Source organism: Tamandua tetradactyla, chromosome 15 (assembly GCF_023851605.1).
Source record: "Tamandua tetradactyla isolate mTamTet1 chromosome 15, mTamTet1.pri, whole genome shotgun sequence".
Taxonomy (NCBI): Eukaryota; Metazoa; Chordata; class Mammalia; order Pilosa; family Myrmecophagidae; genus Tamandua; species Tamandua tetradactyla.
Window position 1 is genome coordinate 31,683,405 of NC_135341.1, and position 16,540 is coordinate 31,699,944.

The window sequence follows — 16,540 nt, forward strand, 5'->3', positions numbered from 1 at the left end:
AATAGAGGTTCTGGCTGTCTCATGGTAAACCACTTTAGAAGTGTAAAATGTGTCCCCAGGGTCTTCATAAGCCTTCCTCTCCCAAAGATGCTCTCTGCCAGAACTGCAGTGTGCTGCAGTCTCCTGAGTGTAAAGCTCAAGGCCACTTCAGCAGCCTACCCCCCACAGCATTTTGCTTCAGTGCTAGGGATGAGGGACCACGTCAGAGACTTACAGAGGCAGAAGGAGGAATATCCTCAAGATAGCTAAACTTCTGACAGGCTGCCCTTGTGAGAGATACATGTTGATCTCAGACAGGGGCCCAATCTCTCTGCTCTTGTGGTCTCATCTGTCAGAGGGGCACAGTAGGAGAATCAGCCTCTCGGAGTAGCTGTGAGAACCGTAAGAGAGGAGGTATATAAAGCCTTCAGAAAGGGTCATCCTATGTCCAAGTGCTGGTGACTGTGAGCCATCAGTCACGGCTATTTTACAACCTGTCGACACTGGTATCCTTGAAATAGATCCTAGCACACAACAGTTGGGGTAATGGGCGGTATTAGGACTTCACTAGTGAACCCTCCATGCCCATGTATGAGGTGCCTCTGACTTTACTTAGTCCCTGCCTAGAGTCCACTTGTCTGCTCAAGGCTGCTTCACTCAACTTCCTTGTCAGAAGCTACTCAGTATGATGGTGTGAAAAGGATGGTTTGGAGTGGTTTTAGCTCAGAGAAGTGTGTTATGTTCCTTCCAAACCCAAATTGGGCAAGTCCTGAAGTACACAGGGACCACCAATGTGAACTTCAGGCTTATGTGACATACACCTGATCCCTAGTCAGTCTCAGAGTGGCCTAAACACAATCTAATGATGCATGTTCATACGGAAGAAGGTGAAACATAAACAGAGAACATCCCAGTCTTGACATTTCACCTTGAGCTTCACTCTCAAGCTTCTGTCCATTTTGCCCAGGATGTGGTTCTAGCTACCAGCTATTATTAGGTCAGAAGAATTCTATCTTATGGGCTCTGAGATGGTGGATCCTCTCACCCTCTTTTACAAATGGAGAGAAGTGAGATGACTTTACCAGATTGGTAGAGCTGGGTTCTGAGTCCAGGGCACTGCTGCTCCTGAGACTGGCTCTTCTCCTCCACAGTACCTCTCTGAGGGATGGCCAAGGCCACTTTCTTCTTTGGAGTTGCCTCTCCCAGAGTGTAGGTCTACCTCTCCATTGGGACTACCTAATCCACAGGAAGTGGACTAACTGATGACCGACTTGCGGATCCCGGGGAACTCGGAGGTATCTTCTCCTGGAGTGCCACTGCCTTTTCTAAGGCTAGTGTTCCAGGTCTTCTCCACGGGTCCCCAGGAAAGGCACTGGCTCTGTCTGCAGAAGACATACCTCACTGGGCCTTGGGATACTTCTAGCAAATGCAGGCTTAGGAATTGTTACCTCCCTTCAGCCAGGATTATGCTTGTTGAGAGGACCTGCAGGAGGGTCTCAGCTCTCCCTGGCCCAGAACCTAGGGTGGCAGCATACTTAGTGCAGAGGATAACCAGAGGTGACTCCAGATCAGGGGCAGGCCCACTTAGGGCCAGTATTCAAGCACCACTTGGTCTTCTCTACTGAGATACTGAGCTCATTGGGAGACTGGACCCTAGGAAGAGCTGTTAAGAACAAGAGAAGTCAAAACTATAGCAGGATAGAAAAGGAAGGACGAGAAGAAAGGAGACAAGAATGCTGTGCAGGCTTTTGGCCTCAGGACTGGAGAGAGAGAGAGAGAGAGAGTGTGTCAGTTCTGTGTGCTCCTCAGGACAAAGCTGTAAAACATCCAGGTCAAGGAATGAAGACCCAAAGACAAGGAGAATCTCTGGGGGAGGAGTGAGGATTTCTCACAGGAAAGAGAAAGCATCCCTCAAATGGTAGAAGACTGAAGAATGGAGGTGAGAACATAAGCTAAGATTCAGAGACAGGAATTGAGACAGCTCAGTACTGATCACAGACAGAGCAATAGGCTATTCCTGCAGCCACAGGTCCCGGGACCACTGAGAGTGGAGAACTCATATTTCGTGGTTCATTCCTTAGTAACACCTAATTATCAAGTTCATGATGTCCCGGGGACACCCAAGATCACCTCCATATCAGCAAAAGCCTCCTAAGGCAAGCATCCTATCCTGCTCTGTCACCAGGGTTCAAAGGGGCTCCCTGGGCACATCACATCTACCAGTCCAAGGTGTTGGGGAGAGGCTGGCCTGCTCAGCTTGCTGTCCTTTGACCAGGCTACAGTGCGCAGGACAACTAACCTCTCAGACTTGGGTGTTTACTCTGTGAGCTGTATGCATATTGAGATTTTCTAAGTGTGTGCAAAGTTCAGAACTAGTGACCTGTTAGAAGAAAAAAAGGAAATACAAGAGAAGAAAATGACAAAGGCCAGATACTAAAATCCTACCCTGTAATTGTTAAGAGAGTCTGTTCAACATTCAGAGATGCCTAAAAGTCATTGCCTTTTGAATGTCTTTGGTGATAACAGTGCTTATGTGAGATTCAACCTGGATAAACATTATCCTATATATTAGGCACATAAATAAAAAATTGACACTGAACTTCTGGAGCATTCCATTTCTGCTAAGGCCCTGTTTCTTTTTTCTTGGGTATTACCGTGTCTGTTGCTGCAATTTTGGAATACAGCGACACTTATCTTAAACTAGTTTGTTTAAAGAAATACAGAGAAAAATTCAGGTCCAGTTATTGGACCAAGAAAGCTGAAGAATACGTAGCTTTTATTAGACATCTAACAGAACTGAAAGTTGCCCTGCTTTTCAAAGGAAGAGAGCTTAGATGATGAGCCAAATTCTGGACTTTTTTCTGACAAAGTTAACAGAAATGAAACTTCACAGTAATGTAAATGACTCTCCTAGTGTTTCCCACAAGGATGGACATTAATGTAGCAAGTTAGAGTGGAGGTAATGAAGGGACGTATCCAGGGAAGTACACGGTGAGCAAGGGAGGAGCTAGGGCCCTCCAGACAGTGTAAGGAAGGTTTACATAGACAGGCACAGCCCGCTATTCTGAAGCATGCATCTGTATTTCAAGAAACATTGTAGGGGAATACAGTTGGCAAGAGATAACTCTGATTCCATGCCACCACCCTAAAACAGAATTGCTTCAGAATATTCTGAAAGACTGAGAGTTGAAAGGAATGGAGGCTGCAGAAAAAGCTCAAGCACATTGTTACAACAATTTTTTTTTAAGTAATTTATCTAAGCCATGCAAGCACTTGGGAGTGCAGCTAAAAGGAAAATAACTAAAACCAAAATGTTGTTTTAAATGTGCAGTATCAGTTCTCCTGTGGAGAGCCAGGTTTCTCCAGGTGGAAGGTTTGTTTTGTTTTGTTTCCCCTTTATCATTTCTTTTCTGGGCCATCTTTCCCAGCTTTGAGCCAGTGGCTGTGCCAGCTAAGAGTGGCTCCCTCCAGCGACAAAAGCTCACATTGCTTCTCGCTTCATGCTGAGAAGCAGAGCTGGCCAGCATGCTGCTCTCTCTGCCCCACAAGGGCCAGAGGTTGTCACCTTCTCAGAGGGAACGGCCTTGGCCACCGTCCTGGCCCGAGGTTCCAGAGTCGACATCCAAACCTGAGCCGTTCAATCTCGAAAGCTGCAGGGGCAGTGACACTATAAAAGTTCTGCTGGTTACAAAACAAACCATATGCTAATAATGTGCCCAGAGCTAGGGATGGCTAAAATGCGGGGTGAACCGATCCTGCACCTTTAAAACTTGAAAATGAAACAGTAGAAAAACAACCACCTTAACATCTAAGTCCATGTGTATTTAAACAAAAAGGGAAAAACATTACATATTTTATATATATACATCTTATATATATATAAAATCTGAAAAAAGTTTAGTCAGTTATTTTATGATAAATAACAAAAAGAAATAAACATGCCTGTTAGTTCATTCTCTACTCTAAATTCTAATTAAAGAGATGTTTTTCGTGTGTGTGTGTGTGTGTGTGTGTATACACACATAGAGGCAAATCCAGACTTGATAATAACATTTTAAAATACTATTTCTTGAAAGATCTATTTTCATGAGAAGTCTCAACAATATTGCTGAAGGATAAATAGAAGCTCATTTTTTAAACATTCCATTTTGGATGTAAAAGAATACAGGCTTCTCCTTTTGAGGTAGTAAGCTTGTTCTCAAACATTAATTCTTCTACCAACATGAAAACTCCGCTCAAGCTACCTGGGTCTTGGTTTCCTTCCCAAATGAAGCCTCTCCTTTGTCTAGAACAGTCTTCATATTACCCCAAATAATTACATCAAATGGCAAGAGCAGCTGTTGGCCTTAATGCCCTGGATGATACAGAAAGCATCTCATAAAAGCCCTCTGGACTTTCCGGAAATACTATCTTTACAACCAATGCCTTGTCTGAGAACTGCTTAGGAAACATTGCACTGACCACCAGCTGGAGGGACAACTTGGTCAAGTAGCTTCATGCTGGTTTTCTTCCAGATTTTCTTTATCACAGCTCGGAGTTCTTCATTAGCTTGTTCCAGGTTTCCTGAATTCAAAACGCAGAAGGGGAAAACAAGCTTTGTTTCTTATACCCACCCCTCCGCTCTGTTCTCACCATGGCTACCCCCACCCCAGCCTGAACCTGGCTCTCCACAGTCAGGGTCATACACACTTCCTACATTCCACAAATAGTTATCAAGACCTCCCAGTGGGATAGTCACTCCACTGAGGAAACAATGATTGTTTCACCCCAGAATTCAAGACCTACTGCAACCTGATCCCGTCTTACTCTTCCTTAGCCAAGACCTACTTGTTTCCCACTGGCTCACAACGTAAAATGCCTTCTTTTCTGGCTTTTCCAGATCCTGCCTCCATCACTAAAGATCCAGGCTAAATTCCAGATGATTAAGACTTCTTTGAATTCCTCCAACACGTACATACCTGGTCTTTGCATGGGTTGGTGTCTCACACATACATGTTTTGTTTTCTCAATTAACATGTTATATATTAAGACTACCCCACCTCTGTTTCCCTTACTGATGCCTGCTGGCCCAGGACCAGCTACAGATGAGTCCAGTGTGAGTAGTCATGTTAGTTAGGCTTTGAAAAGACTGGCTTTCTGATAGATTCACCCTGAGCTCTGATACTGTGAGAAAGCAGTTGTCCACAGACACTCCACATGCCCCTTGCTGCCAATTTTTCCTTCTCCTCCGTCAAGTGCTTCAGAGTGAGCCCCTGTCATGGTCTCCAATTCTACCCCTCCCAATCAATCCTCAACCTGCAGCAACCTACTTTCCATTCCACCACTCAAGTGACCAATGAGCCCAACCCAACATCTATTTCCAGTGCTTGTTTTACCAGGTTTTTAGCCAGGGTCGAACGCGGCCATGAAGACCACTCTGGGTTGATCTCTCAGCCAGGAAGATACTGTCTAACACAAGTGTCGCCTATGTGTTAGGCACTGTGTAGGTTCTTCTGCAGACATCATTTCGCCTAATGCTCAGGACTTGCCCTGTTGTAGGTAGGCCTATTTCCTTTTCATAGATAAGGAACTACAGCTCAGAACAGCAAAATTTCTTGCTGAAGGTCACACAATTATTAAGTAGCAGCCAGAGTGAACTCATTTGTGATGGTTCTATCTCTGCCCTGACCCCCCACCTATTTGTCTGGTTATATAACAGAGTGGTATGAGTCACCCCAAACTTTATGGGAAAAGATGAAGCACAAAAGGAGGGAAGGAACGAAGGAGGAAGGGGATAGTATAATTCTCATTACGCGCACCGCCCCCTTCACCAGGGCTCTTCTTTGGCAAGAAAAGGCTGACATGGGAGAATGCAAAGTGGGAGATACCATCTCCTCCTTCTTCTACCACCTGTCCTTCCAGGGAATACTTACCTTCAGTTTTGATTTTAAGAGCAGTTCGAACCAAGGCAAAGAGGGTTGCATTAAACATGACTGTTCCATCACTGTTGAGAGGCATGTTCATGGCAACTAATCTCTGTAAACAAAAAGAAAAGCTTCTTAATAGAATGTGAATAATTGATGACAGCATCTCCCTTTTCAATGTTTGTTCTCTGTTTATCCCTTATCTCTTTGCTAATCAACCCTCACTTCAATAGCTATTTGGGGAGCACCTACCATCTGGGGGGCTCTGAAATGATTAAGATCAAAGCTTTAGTCATGAAACATAAATGCTGGCATTTGGGTAGTATGTTTTGTTTGTTTTTCTTTAAACAGTTAAACCTCATTGTACAATCAGTCTTCTCCCTTTTTTATTAACCAGCTCTCTGAGACTTGGAGTCAGGCCTCCATTCTGGGCACATCCTTAAGGCTGTTGTGAGGGGTATATGAGATACAACAGGCCAGACATAGGGCCTGGGACTTGGGATCTTACCCAGTGGTGTCCATCACTACTTCTAATACAGGAGTGTCCCTCCAGGAACCTTTCTTCTAGTAAGACTATCCTGCACTGTTTTGTATGAGTTACCAGTTTTCTCTGAGAGTTTAGTGTTTCATAGTAGAATCCACATTTCCCACTTACATCTCTCCTGTTTCCTCTAACACCAGCAACAAGAGTCAGAGGGAACGTGAGTGAGTGACTCATTCTCTCTGGGCCCCAGTCACCTCATCTGTAAATGCAGTTGGCCCTGCCCACAGGGATTAAAGGAGATTATGGATTTTAAGATTTTAAATCTTAAAATTTTAAGATTTTAGCCCTGTGCCCAGCACCTGGTAAAAGCTAAATAAATAGTTACTGTTATTATTTTTATTGTCGTCTGACAGGATGTCCAAAGAGAAAGATTTTTTGTTGTTGTTTTTATCCTTCTATTAATGGACTGGGATTTTGCATTCTCATGGCACATCCACGTAAATTCTTAGTCCTCTTACAGAGCATCCCTTATCCAGAACAAGCACAGGCAGCCAGAAAGCCCTGGGCATTTATTCAGTTTTCCCGGCAAGTTCCTGAGTCAGCAAAATAGACCACTCCTTTTCTTGAGGACATTTAGATCCTTTACATAAAAGAATTAAAAAATCCAAACACAATAAGATATCAATGAATTGGAACCCATCTTTTTATTGTAAAACAGAAAAGAGTGATGATACCAGGAAATTTATGAAAAGGGCCAATGTCAGTAGTTTATTCTCAGTAGCTACATCCATCATCTAGCCTGATGAGAAAAAAAAAGATGTAGGCGAGGACCCTGGGGACTTGCCCTGGGCCTTCTGGGTTTTCAGGGCAGGGTGCAATCAATTTGCTTCAGAAGATTTCCTTAAAAGACCAAAATACATTTTAGAGTCTGCTCTGTTTGTTACCTTAGGTTCTACCTAGAGCTGGTTCAGCAACCCTAGAGTGGTAAAACCCCTGAGGGTTCCAGGGAAGAGGGCACCAGCTGCTACGCATTCTGGCTGGTATTCTAAAAGGTGGAGTTTCAATAGGCAGAGCTAACACTGAGCCTTTGAGAAGGGAAATCTTTTTCAAGGTGTTTCACTAGGAGCTCTATGAAAAGAAAACAAATCTTAAGGACGGTTCCTATAGAGCATGGCCAGGTGTGAAAACTATAGAAAATGAGATGGGGTAGGAGAAATGGACCCATCCCCAAGAGGCGAGAGCCTGGTGTTAGGCTCTCAGTGTTCCGAGCACTTACAAAGAAAAGGGGCCCCCATGCCCTATGGATGCCCCAAAGTTCTGGTAGCAGAGGCTGTGTGAACCACAGCTTCATCATGTATACCATCACCCAAGCTAGGAAACATAGTCTCCTCTCGTTCTTCCCTCCTGTCATCTAGGTCACCTAGCCCTTTATATTCTACCTCTACTCCCTCTTCCACTGCCACCATTCAGGTTCTTGTCATTTCAGACTGAGAGAACTACAAGAGCCCTCCTGGTTGGATATCCTGCCTTCACTCTACTTCTACCTTGTTAACAGAGTCAACTTTCTAAAAGGGAACTATGTCTGTGTTCTTTCCCCGGTGTCCCTCCATCATCCATGGACTCAGCATGGAATAAAAAGGTTCCTCACAACTAGGCTCAGCTTGAGCCTATGGCCCTCCACCACTTTCTCTTGTGTTCTACCACATGAAACAACTCACCATGTGCCCACGCGACATCAATTCTCCTGCCTCCACACCTGGACTCCCTTTCTGGAATGCCCTTTCCTCCTACTTCCCTTTCTGGACCTGATTCAAATGTCATCTTTCCCACCATCTACCCAAAGACACATTAACTCCTTTCCTATTATCATTGTTGGCTGACAGGGTTATGGATTTGAGTTAAGATTTGGATAAGAGTTATGGATTTGAGAGGTCCTCAAAGGTAGGAGCCACGTATTGTTCATCTCTGCACCCCCAGCACCTGGCAGAGGGCTTGGCAGAGAGCCACTTAGTAAATGTTTGTTGAATAAAGCAGTGAGCCTCCCAGAGAGAGGCTGTGATAGGCAAATGGGACACTTACCTTACATGCGACTCGGTGTGGGCATAATTTCCCAAACCCCAGGGGAGGCTGGATGCGTCGGAGCAGAGTGACCACATCAAGGTGCTTTATCCGTCCCCTGGAAGCAAAGTCCAGCATGAGGTCCAGGATAATACTGCTGGCCTGGCCTTTCAGACCATCCCACCTTCCACAAAAATCGCAGCCAACATTCCAAAGCAGCCCGCCCAAGCCAGTCGGAATTCCTTTCACCTTTCAACCTACTTTGCCTCAGGGTCATATTCTGACCATATTCTTTTGAATTCATCTAAATGGTGAGGCCCCAAAATAGACCAGTCCCGGGTCAAATAATCAAAATTGTCCATGATCACAGCCACAAACAGATTGATGATCTGGAAAAAAAAAAAAAACAACAACTGAGAAGGAGGGAGCTTCAGCTGCAGTGGGCTGGACTGGGTTAGGCCCTAGTAAATGTTTCCCAATTATATGGGCCACAACACATTTAAACCCATTTCCCCAAGAGAGGTCATAAAAACTTTCCTTCTGGAGAACATTTAAGAAAAAGGCAGGCTTCTAGTTTCTCAACTGAGCTCTGGTATCATCCCGGGGGAGAAGAAAGTGATGGCCTTTTGAAGCACATTGCAGTTTATAACTTCATTGCCACCAAATAACTTATACTTTTTAAAAGCCCGCTTTGAAATTTTAAAAAAGGAACCAGCAGCCCTAAGAAGCTAGAGTGGTAACTACTCCAAACCTTTTTAACCCTAAAACCTGTTTACATCAAAGATAGGGATGATGCCTGATTAAACAGAAATCTCTGACCACACAGGGGAATCTGGAGTACTCATCAGCATAAACTAATCCCGTGGTAATTTGTCAGGGCATCATCATTGAGTCCACAATGCTGCACCCACATCTCTAAATTGAGAGGAGAAACGATTTTGATTACTTACCAGAAATGCACAGAGCATATAAAAACTGATGAAGTAAACGATGGCAAAGCTGCTCCCACACGTGTACTCCTCCCCAGGATTGTAATCCGACTCTGGGTCACAGAGCTTCCCGGGGAGGCAGGCCAGCATGATCTCCTGCCAGGCCTCACCAGTTGCACACCTTTTTCAGATTAAAAGAAAGAAAGGACTTCAACGTGGGTGGGAAAGATTGGAGGCTTGGACGTCTTTTGGGGGAGGGTGGTGTCTTATTGCAAAACCTAGGTAACTTGGGGAAAAAGCCAGTTTGACTTAGTGAAAATCTGAAAGTCTTACTTATTTTCAGAAGCAACATATTTCAATAACAGAAGATGCTACTACAATTCCTTATGCTTTATAACAATAATCTGAAACAACATACCAATTCTTTCTGTATAAATGGATGCCTGCCTTTGTGTCTTTTTTAAACACTTAATTTACAACCTCTTCTTTGACCATTATTAACATTATTTTAAATGTTCTAACGTGACAACCTGATTAGATCCCTGTTCAATTTTGTTGCAAACGATTTCTAACTTTGTTTGTGACATGTTCAAAAACTACTTCCACAATTTTCTAGGTAGTTCTCTCACTTGGAGGAATCTTGTTTACAGAATTAATAGCTTAGAGTTAAAAACAATCCCATAAAATCTGAAATTACACATTTTATGATGTTCTCCATTGGTTTTGTAAAAGACCTCAATGTTCCTGCTAAATTTCAATTTTCCAGGTTATGAGTAAGTGTGTGTCCCCACGGATAAACATAAATTCTATGATTTTGCTAGTGGCCTTAGTAGACCTGCTAGCTCCCAAATGGATCTTTAAACCAGCTGTAATCTAAATAAATGACCGCAGAAGTTTTAACAATCAAGTGAAATTCTCTGGGATTGAAATGCTGGGATCTCTGTTTAAAAGTACAAAAACAAACAAAACCAAAAACCCACCGTGATCTAAAGGAAAAGGCCACATTGCTTTAATAACAGGCAGCCTCTGTCACCCTGGACAGTTGTAAGGCTGCCCCAGAGCCCAGAGCTGGAGAGACTGAACCCCCCTGCCCAGGAGCACTGACTGTCACCTGAACAGCAGCAGCACCGCCTGAGGAAATGTCTGGAAGTTGTTGTTCCTGTTAATCTGGTTGTTATCTCTCATGGCAACTTTCCCAAACATCTGTGCACAGAAAATATTAGGAAAAAAACAGATTTGTCAAACACAAAATCCCACATCAATGGGGTCTGGCATCTCACTCATCAAGGATCAGTGCGGCATGACCCTGTGCCGGGTGCTGTGGAGCGGCACACAGGGAACGTGGTACTCAAGAGAGGCACAGCTGTACTTCCCAGGGGTTCCCTAACCTGAGGGAGAGACAAAGTGGTAACAGGGTAGGGTCAACCTGGCAAGATGAGCGCTAGGATGGCCCAGCCGTGCAGAGAAGCATATAATTGGTTCATTTCTCCAAGACTGGGGGCAATGGGGTGGGGAACTGGGTCCTGAAAGCTCCCAGGCTGAAGTGACATTTATACCAAGAACTGAAGGATAAGTAGAAGTTAGTCAGGTGAAAAGGTGATGAAGAGCGTCTGAGGCAGAGGGGATACCCATCAGCAAGGAGCAGAGGCCAGGCAGCATAGGTATTTCAGAAATAAGAAGAATACAGGTGGAAGGAAGATAGGAAAAATCCAGCTGGAGAGAAGGGCTGGGCCCAGTGTGCTGGGGATTGAGAGCCACAGTAGGGAGATGAGGTTTGACTTTAAGGGCAACGGGAAGTTAGTAAACAATCTTACTGATTGGACTTGTAGAATGAGATTGACATTTTAGACCAGCCTGATGTCTGGCAAATGCCTCCTGAGTGAATCTGTGGTTTGCAATGCAGTTTGCAGCTCTCTCAGACACCTCTTTTTAATATAAGAATTCAATGTCAAAAAAGTGTGTTTCAGGGCATAAAGTAACACATGGCCCTTAACAGAACACACATAACAAGGGCTGAAGTATGTTGCCTCTTATTTTAGAACTCTTGATAAGAATGCCCGCATGACTTGCAAAGGTTTCTATGCCTTCAGAATAAAAAATAAGTGCAGCCATTTCTCTGCCTCTAGAATCACTTCACCTCATTTTCACTCACATCCCTCCCTTATCTGAAAGAAAGCATCTTGAACAAGTGAAGAATTTGGCAAAGATTTCACGGAGTTGAGAGGTGCATGCTACTCTCCAACTGCTGCTACTCATGGAGCCAACCCTCATTCACACACTTCATGTTGGGGCCCTGAGGGCCTGGATTCAGTTATTAATGAGTCCCAGTTCTTTTCCCAATCCCAGGAGTGACCCGCCACCTCTCAACCACTAGACCAGGAACATGAAAAGGTCTGGTTTCATGTCTCTTTAATATGAGAAATAGGGAGGCAAAATAATGGTTCCAGTTCATTCCCAGCCATGATAACGGGAAATACTTTGTTTAAGTAGGATTCTCCTTTGGTTATGATAAAACATAATTCTTCAAAATATAAACAGGTTTTGGTATCACTAAATTTCTTCTTACTAACATCAGTGTAGAATATACAACACCCAGGTGGACAGTGGTAGCTTCTTCTAGAACTCCGTTTCCTGTTCTGTTGGGCCTCACACCATCTGCCACTGTTCTATGTGAACATGGCTCAAATCAGCTGTGGCTTTTCTCAACCAGTTGACTCTCCCAGCATTCAGGTTAAGGTGGGTGGTAACACCCAAACCAGCTTTTCCTGGCACCTTCCAACTTTTCCATGAACTTTTCCCCATCTGCTCATCTTATTAAAGTGATCTTTTGAGCTGAGCATAAGCTCTTGCCTCTGGAGCACTCTCCTAAGGAGCCACATCATTCTCATCTCTGTGAGAATATCTTCAGTATCCAAGGTATTTGGTTTAAAAAATCATGAGCTTGATTGTCCATTTCATGTGGCTAAAGTATATGTTGTCATAGATTTTGAGCTACTCAGCAAAGGGGTGGAGGTGGCTGGAGCTTACCTGCATGCCGATAACTGCATAGATGAAAAACAACATGGCTATGAGAAGGGCGACATATGGGAGTGCCTAGAAGGGAGAAAGCATTTGGCTCAGCACTGGCCTCCTGCCCCCATTATTCCTCAAGAGCAGACTGAGAAGACCCACACGGAGGCCACACGTTTCTTTTCCTTTCCATGTCTCATACTGAAAGGACACAAGCAGTCAGGAAGAACTTTCAAAATCCCATATCTTACCCCCACAGCACAAGTGTTTTCATTCCTGAGTATGCCATTCACAGCTGCAGTCAGGATGCACTTACCACAGTCACTAACATGGTGTCCTAAGCTTTTCTCAGCATAACCTAATGATTTTCAAAGTTATCATCAGATTCCTCTGGTAAATTATCATAGTCCTTCCAAAAATTCTGGATATTTAGATAACTTCCACTTTTATTTGTGGAGGGCTATGGTAGAAATGTTGGAAAGGAACATCTTTATGTAAAATCACCTTGCTTCTGCTCAAGTATTTCATTGGGGTAAAGTTCTTGGGAATGGGAAATACTGGGTAAGAGGGGAGGAACCACTTTCTGGCTGTTGCTGTAGAATTCAAGACACTTCTCTTAAAAGGCACACTTTCTCAAAGAACCATAAAGTTGGGGGGCTGGGCCAACGAAGAAAATGAGGTATGTGGGTGGTCTCCTGGCCTGGGCTCTCCTCGGTAACACCAACACAGGCATATGTGCCTGATCAGACGCTGCTCCTTCAATCCTATGCTCCTCAACTTCTTTTCTACCTCATCACACATGACTGAAGACATTCATATGCATGGTGCACACCTCCAGGGGATGCCCAGAGCATTGCACTTAATTCCTAGTACTCACACTTAAAGCATCCACTTCCTCTTCTGTCTGTGAAATGTTATCTGAAACTCAGTGGCTGACAAACCTGTGAAAATTATGTCACATCCCAATTTATGCCGTGAAAGCTGTACTGGTTACTGCAGTTTCACAGCATTAGTTTTAGTCTTTCCTTGCTATATCCATATGTATTCTATTCCTAGATTACCAAATGTTTAAGGTCTTTGTTGCCACAGTTCCTCAGTTTTTATGAACTGCTATTCTGTAGTATGAGTACATCTTCCCTACTGGGATCAAATCTAAAAAAAAAGTTTTATAATTTCTTTAAACAAATGGCATTATAGTTATTAGAATGAATTCACTCCATTTTACAGCAGTTCGCTTACATACGTGTGTATTTTAATATTACCAATTGTGATTTCATTCCTTACAGCTGACCCAAACTCACCAGTGAGGACCTTGTTCTACTCTGCCAACCACTGCTCCATCCTCCTTCCTCAGAGCCTATTCTCAATTCCTCCTACAATCTCATTCTCCTCCATTAGTGCTGGTAATTTTCCTTCTTTGAATTTTTATCTTTACCCTTTACACCCATCCCCTCTCCTCTCTACCTGTTAAAATCCTATCCATTGTGGAAAATACATACTTGGATATTGACACAGGTTACTTCAGGGGTAGGTGAAGGGCCAATTTGAACACTTATCTTTGGATAACTTTGTAACAATAAATGATCACTTATTACTTATGAATTAAAAATAATAAAACAAAGAAATGAAGATTCATGATTTACTTCCTAATGTTTGTGAATATACACAAATTTCCTACAGGGGTGCACCATTTAACAAGAATGTGTACTACCCACTATGAATTCAATCCAGAAGACTAGGGGTAGGGTACTGAAAGGTACAGGAGAATATTGTACTAGAAATAGCCTAGTACCAGGCTGCACCAGTCAGGAGAATCAAAGGTGATGACTGAGGCCTGGTTATACCCAAATGCTACGAATGCCATGATCCTTTCAGGCAGTGGACAACCCAGACACTGATGATAGTGTGCTAACCCAGGGGAAGTAGTCTCTGATTCATATCTAGCCAACAAACAAGACTGCTGCAACCTTCTAAGGAGAAGTATCTTAAAGAGAGTTGGCTTCCAGAGAGGCTGCTATCCCTCACTTTCTCAGACATCATCCTTCACCACTGGGCACCCGAAGGAGGGGTGTAGGTCAGCATCTTTAGAAAATGCTGCAGTCGGCTCAGTTATGTGTCCTGACTGCTTTTTGTTCTATTTCTTTTAGGCAAGTAATACTATTTGATATACGCAAGTAACGTTGGGCTGGGTCTCTTCAGCATTCCATTCTCTACTGACTAGGTCCATACAATGCCTGTGCAGCAGGGAGTCTGGGACATTCAGGACAGGGGACAGTCAATGACTTACATCTGATCTTCAAAGACAGAGGCCCTTGGAATGGCTCTTACCTGAAAGGACTTAATAAATGTCCACAGTAACGTTCGGATGCCTTCACCCCTGCTGAGAAGCTTCACCAATCGCATCACTCGGAAAAGACGGAAAAAGGTGATGGAGATTCTATTGCTCTCTTCCGAGTTCTGAAGGGTTATCATGGAGAGGTCAAACCCAATGGAAAGCAGAACATGCAACACTTTCAGAAAAACAGCAACAGATGCAAAGGTGATAGAAGTAAGAATTGAAGATATGTTTCTAGGGCCTTTTCACCTTGAAAAGCATGATATGAAAGGAAAAGTTACATGCTAACAACACAGGGCTTGAAAACTGTGTCCACACAGCACATGCATGTCCACGTGTTCTACTGTGTTAAGAGGAGAACGCTGGGTTGGTCAAGAGTACTGGACACTGATGATGAACGCAAACCACTGCAGACACTGTTCTGGAAGGACAATCATGGAGAATACAGAAAAACCAGTGGAAAACTTGACATGGTCAAATAATAAATTCAAGGAAAAGGCCCAGCCCCTGGGGACTAGTCACTGATCTTACCCCAGGTGCAGCAGTTGGGACAGGGACATTTTCACTTTCAGTTGGCTTTAAGAAATCAAAGATTGAAAAGTATATTAATGAACTGGGAAAGAAGCAGTAGTTTAAAGAGGACATTCCCCCTTTTTAAAAACAGTTGCTATCTTAGGACAACACATCTGCTCTCTCCCTGGTAAAATGCCAGTGGCATTGCTTAGAACTGGACTCAAGAGTAGGCAACCACTGACATGGGCACAGACACGCTACTTTCTAATTTGCATACAAGGGTATGATGTTTCAAGGATGACAGGCATCTAGTAGGAGATAATGCTGAAGAACTCTGTTGTCCCTAAAATTTAAATGCAGAGTGTGATTCTGCTTCCTGTGGGGAATACTGGTTCTCCTCCCCTAGTCAGGGCTTTGGGTCTTCGGAAATGACTGGCTGTGTGTGTGGCAGGTTACTCTTGATTCTGAGGAACAGAATGTCTCTAGCAAACAGGGTGAACAGAACCTTTGGCCAACAAGACTTTCTTCCCATGAGACCAAATGCCTGGTCAGCACACATTCAATGATGCTGTCTCTGGCTATTCTACTGTGGAGTTGGATGAACTGAGTCTGTCCTAGCAGGAGGGATGCTGGGTTCTCTACAGAAGACTTCATTGTCCAATCTACAGGCCAGAATGCATTCAAAGAAAAGAAAGCTCAGGTCTGTATAACTCTCCAGAAGAAACAGCTTGGGACCATCTTGGCCTGGGCTTCAGCAGTTTTGCCTCATCTGAGGTCTGACTGGGCTCCTGCCACTTGGGTTCAGGATGTGGAATCTGTGATTATGGTACATACCTCTATTGCAGCATTCATCAGCTCACATAAACCTGCCTCTCCCCTCAGACTGTGAGGGCGGGGGTCTTGCCTTATTCCACTTAGGGCCCAGCACGATATTTGACACTTACTGAATGTTCAATAAATGTTAAAGAGTATGCAAAGAGTTTGTAAGCAAACTCTAACAAAATACTAGGAGGAATCTTTAAATTAAACAGCAAGGGATGAATAAGGAGTCAGGAAAATGATGTCCTCCTTTCCCTTCGGTGGTGTCACCATCACCAAAGTATCTGGAATATTTGGCAACTGACAAAGAGTAATAAGGCTCTTTCTGGTTAATGGCCCAGAACTGCTGATTGTACTCCAGGGCTCCTAAGGATGTGTGCATGCATGGACTATATGCAGAGCTGATGGGTTATCCTGTTCTAGGAATTACAGGGACAATAAGAGCTCAGTTCTAAAGTCTCATTCACTTCAAAGACTGCCTCTTCAGACTGAATATAACATTCTATGAACT

General features: G+C 43.8%; 1 protein-coding gene across 8 annotated transcripts in view; it reads right to left on the bottom strand.

Moving 5' to 3' along the window:
- Window positions 1–16,540, bottom strand: part of CACNA1D (calcium voltage-gated channel subunit alpha1 D) — a 413,019-nt gene that overhangs the window by 26,426 nt on the left and 370,053 nt on the right. For 7 of the 8 annotated variants that reach the window (XM_077128982.1, XM_077128983.1, XM_077128981.1 and 4 more), the window contains 8 exons: window positions 14,691–14,819; window positions 12,381–12,446; window positions 10,465–10,556; window positions 9,375–9,534; window positions 8,686–8,813; window positions 8,446–8,542; window positions 5,892–5,994; window positions 4,441–4,542 (listed from right to left, as the gene is read on the bottom strand). In XM_077128982.1, the coding sequence (XP_076985097.1) occupies window positions 4,441–4,542; window positions 5,892–5,994; window positions 8,446–8,542; window positions 8,686–8,813; window positions 9,375–9,534; window positions 10,465–10,556; window positions 12,381–12,446; window positions 14,691–14,819 (877 nt within the window). The remainder of the gene's footprint in view (window positions 1–4,440; window positions 4,543–5,891; window positions 5,995–8,445; window positions 8,543–8,685; window positions 8,814–9,374; window positions 9,535–10,464; window positions 10,557–12,380; window positions 12,447–14,690; window positions 14,820–16,540) is intronic. The other variant, XM_077128984.1, reaches the window with a different exon arrangement.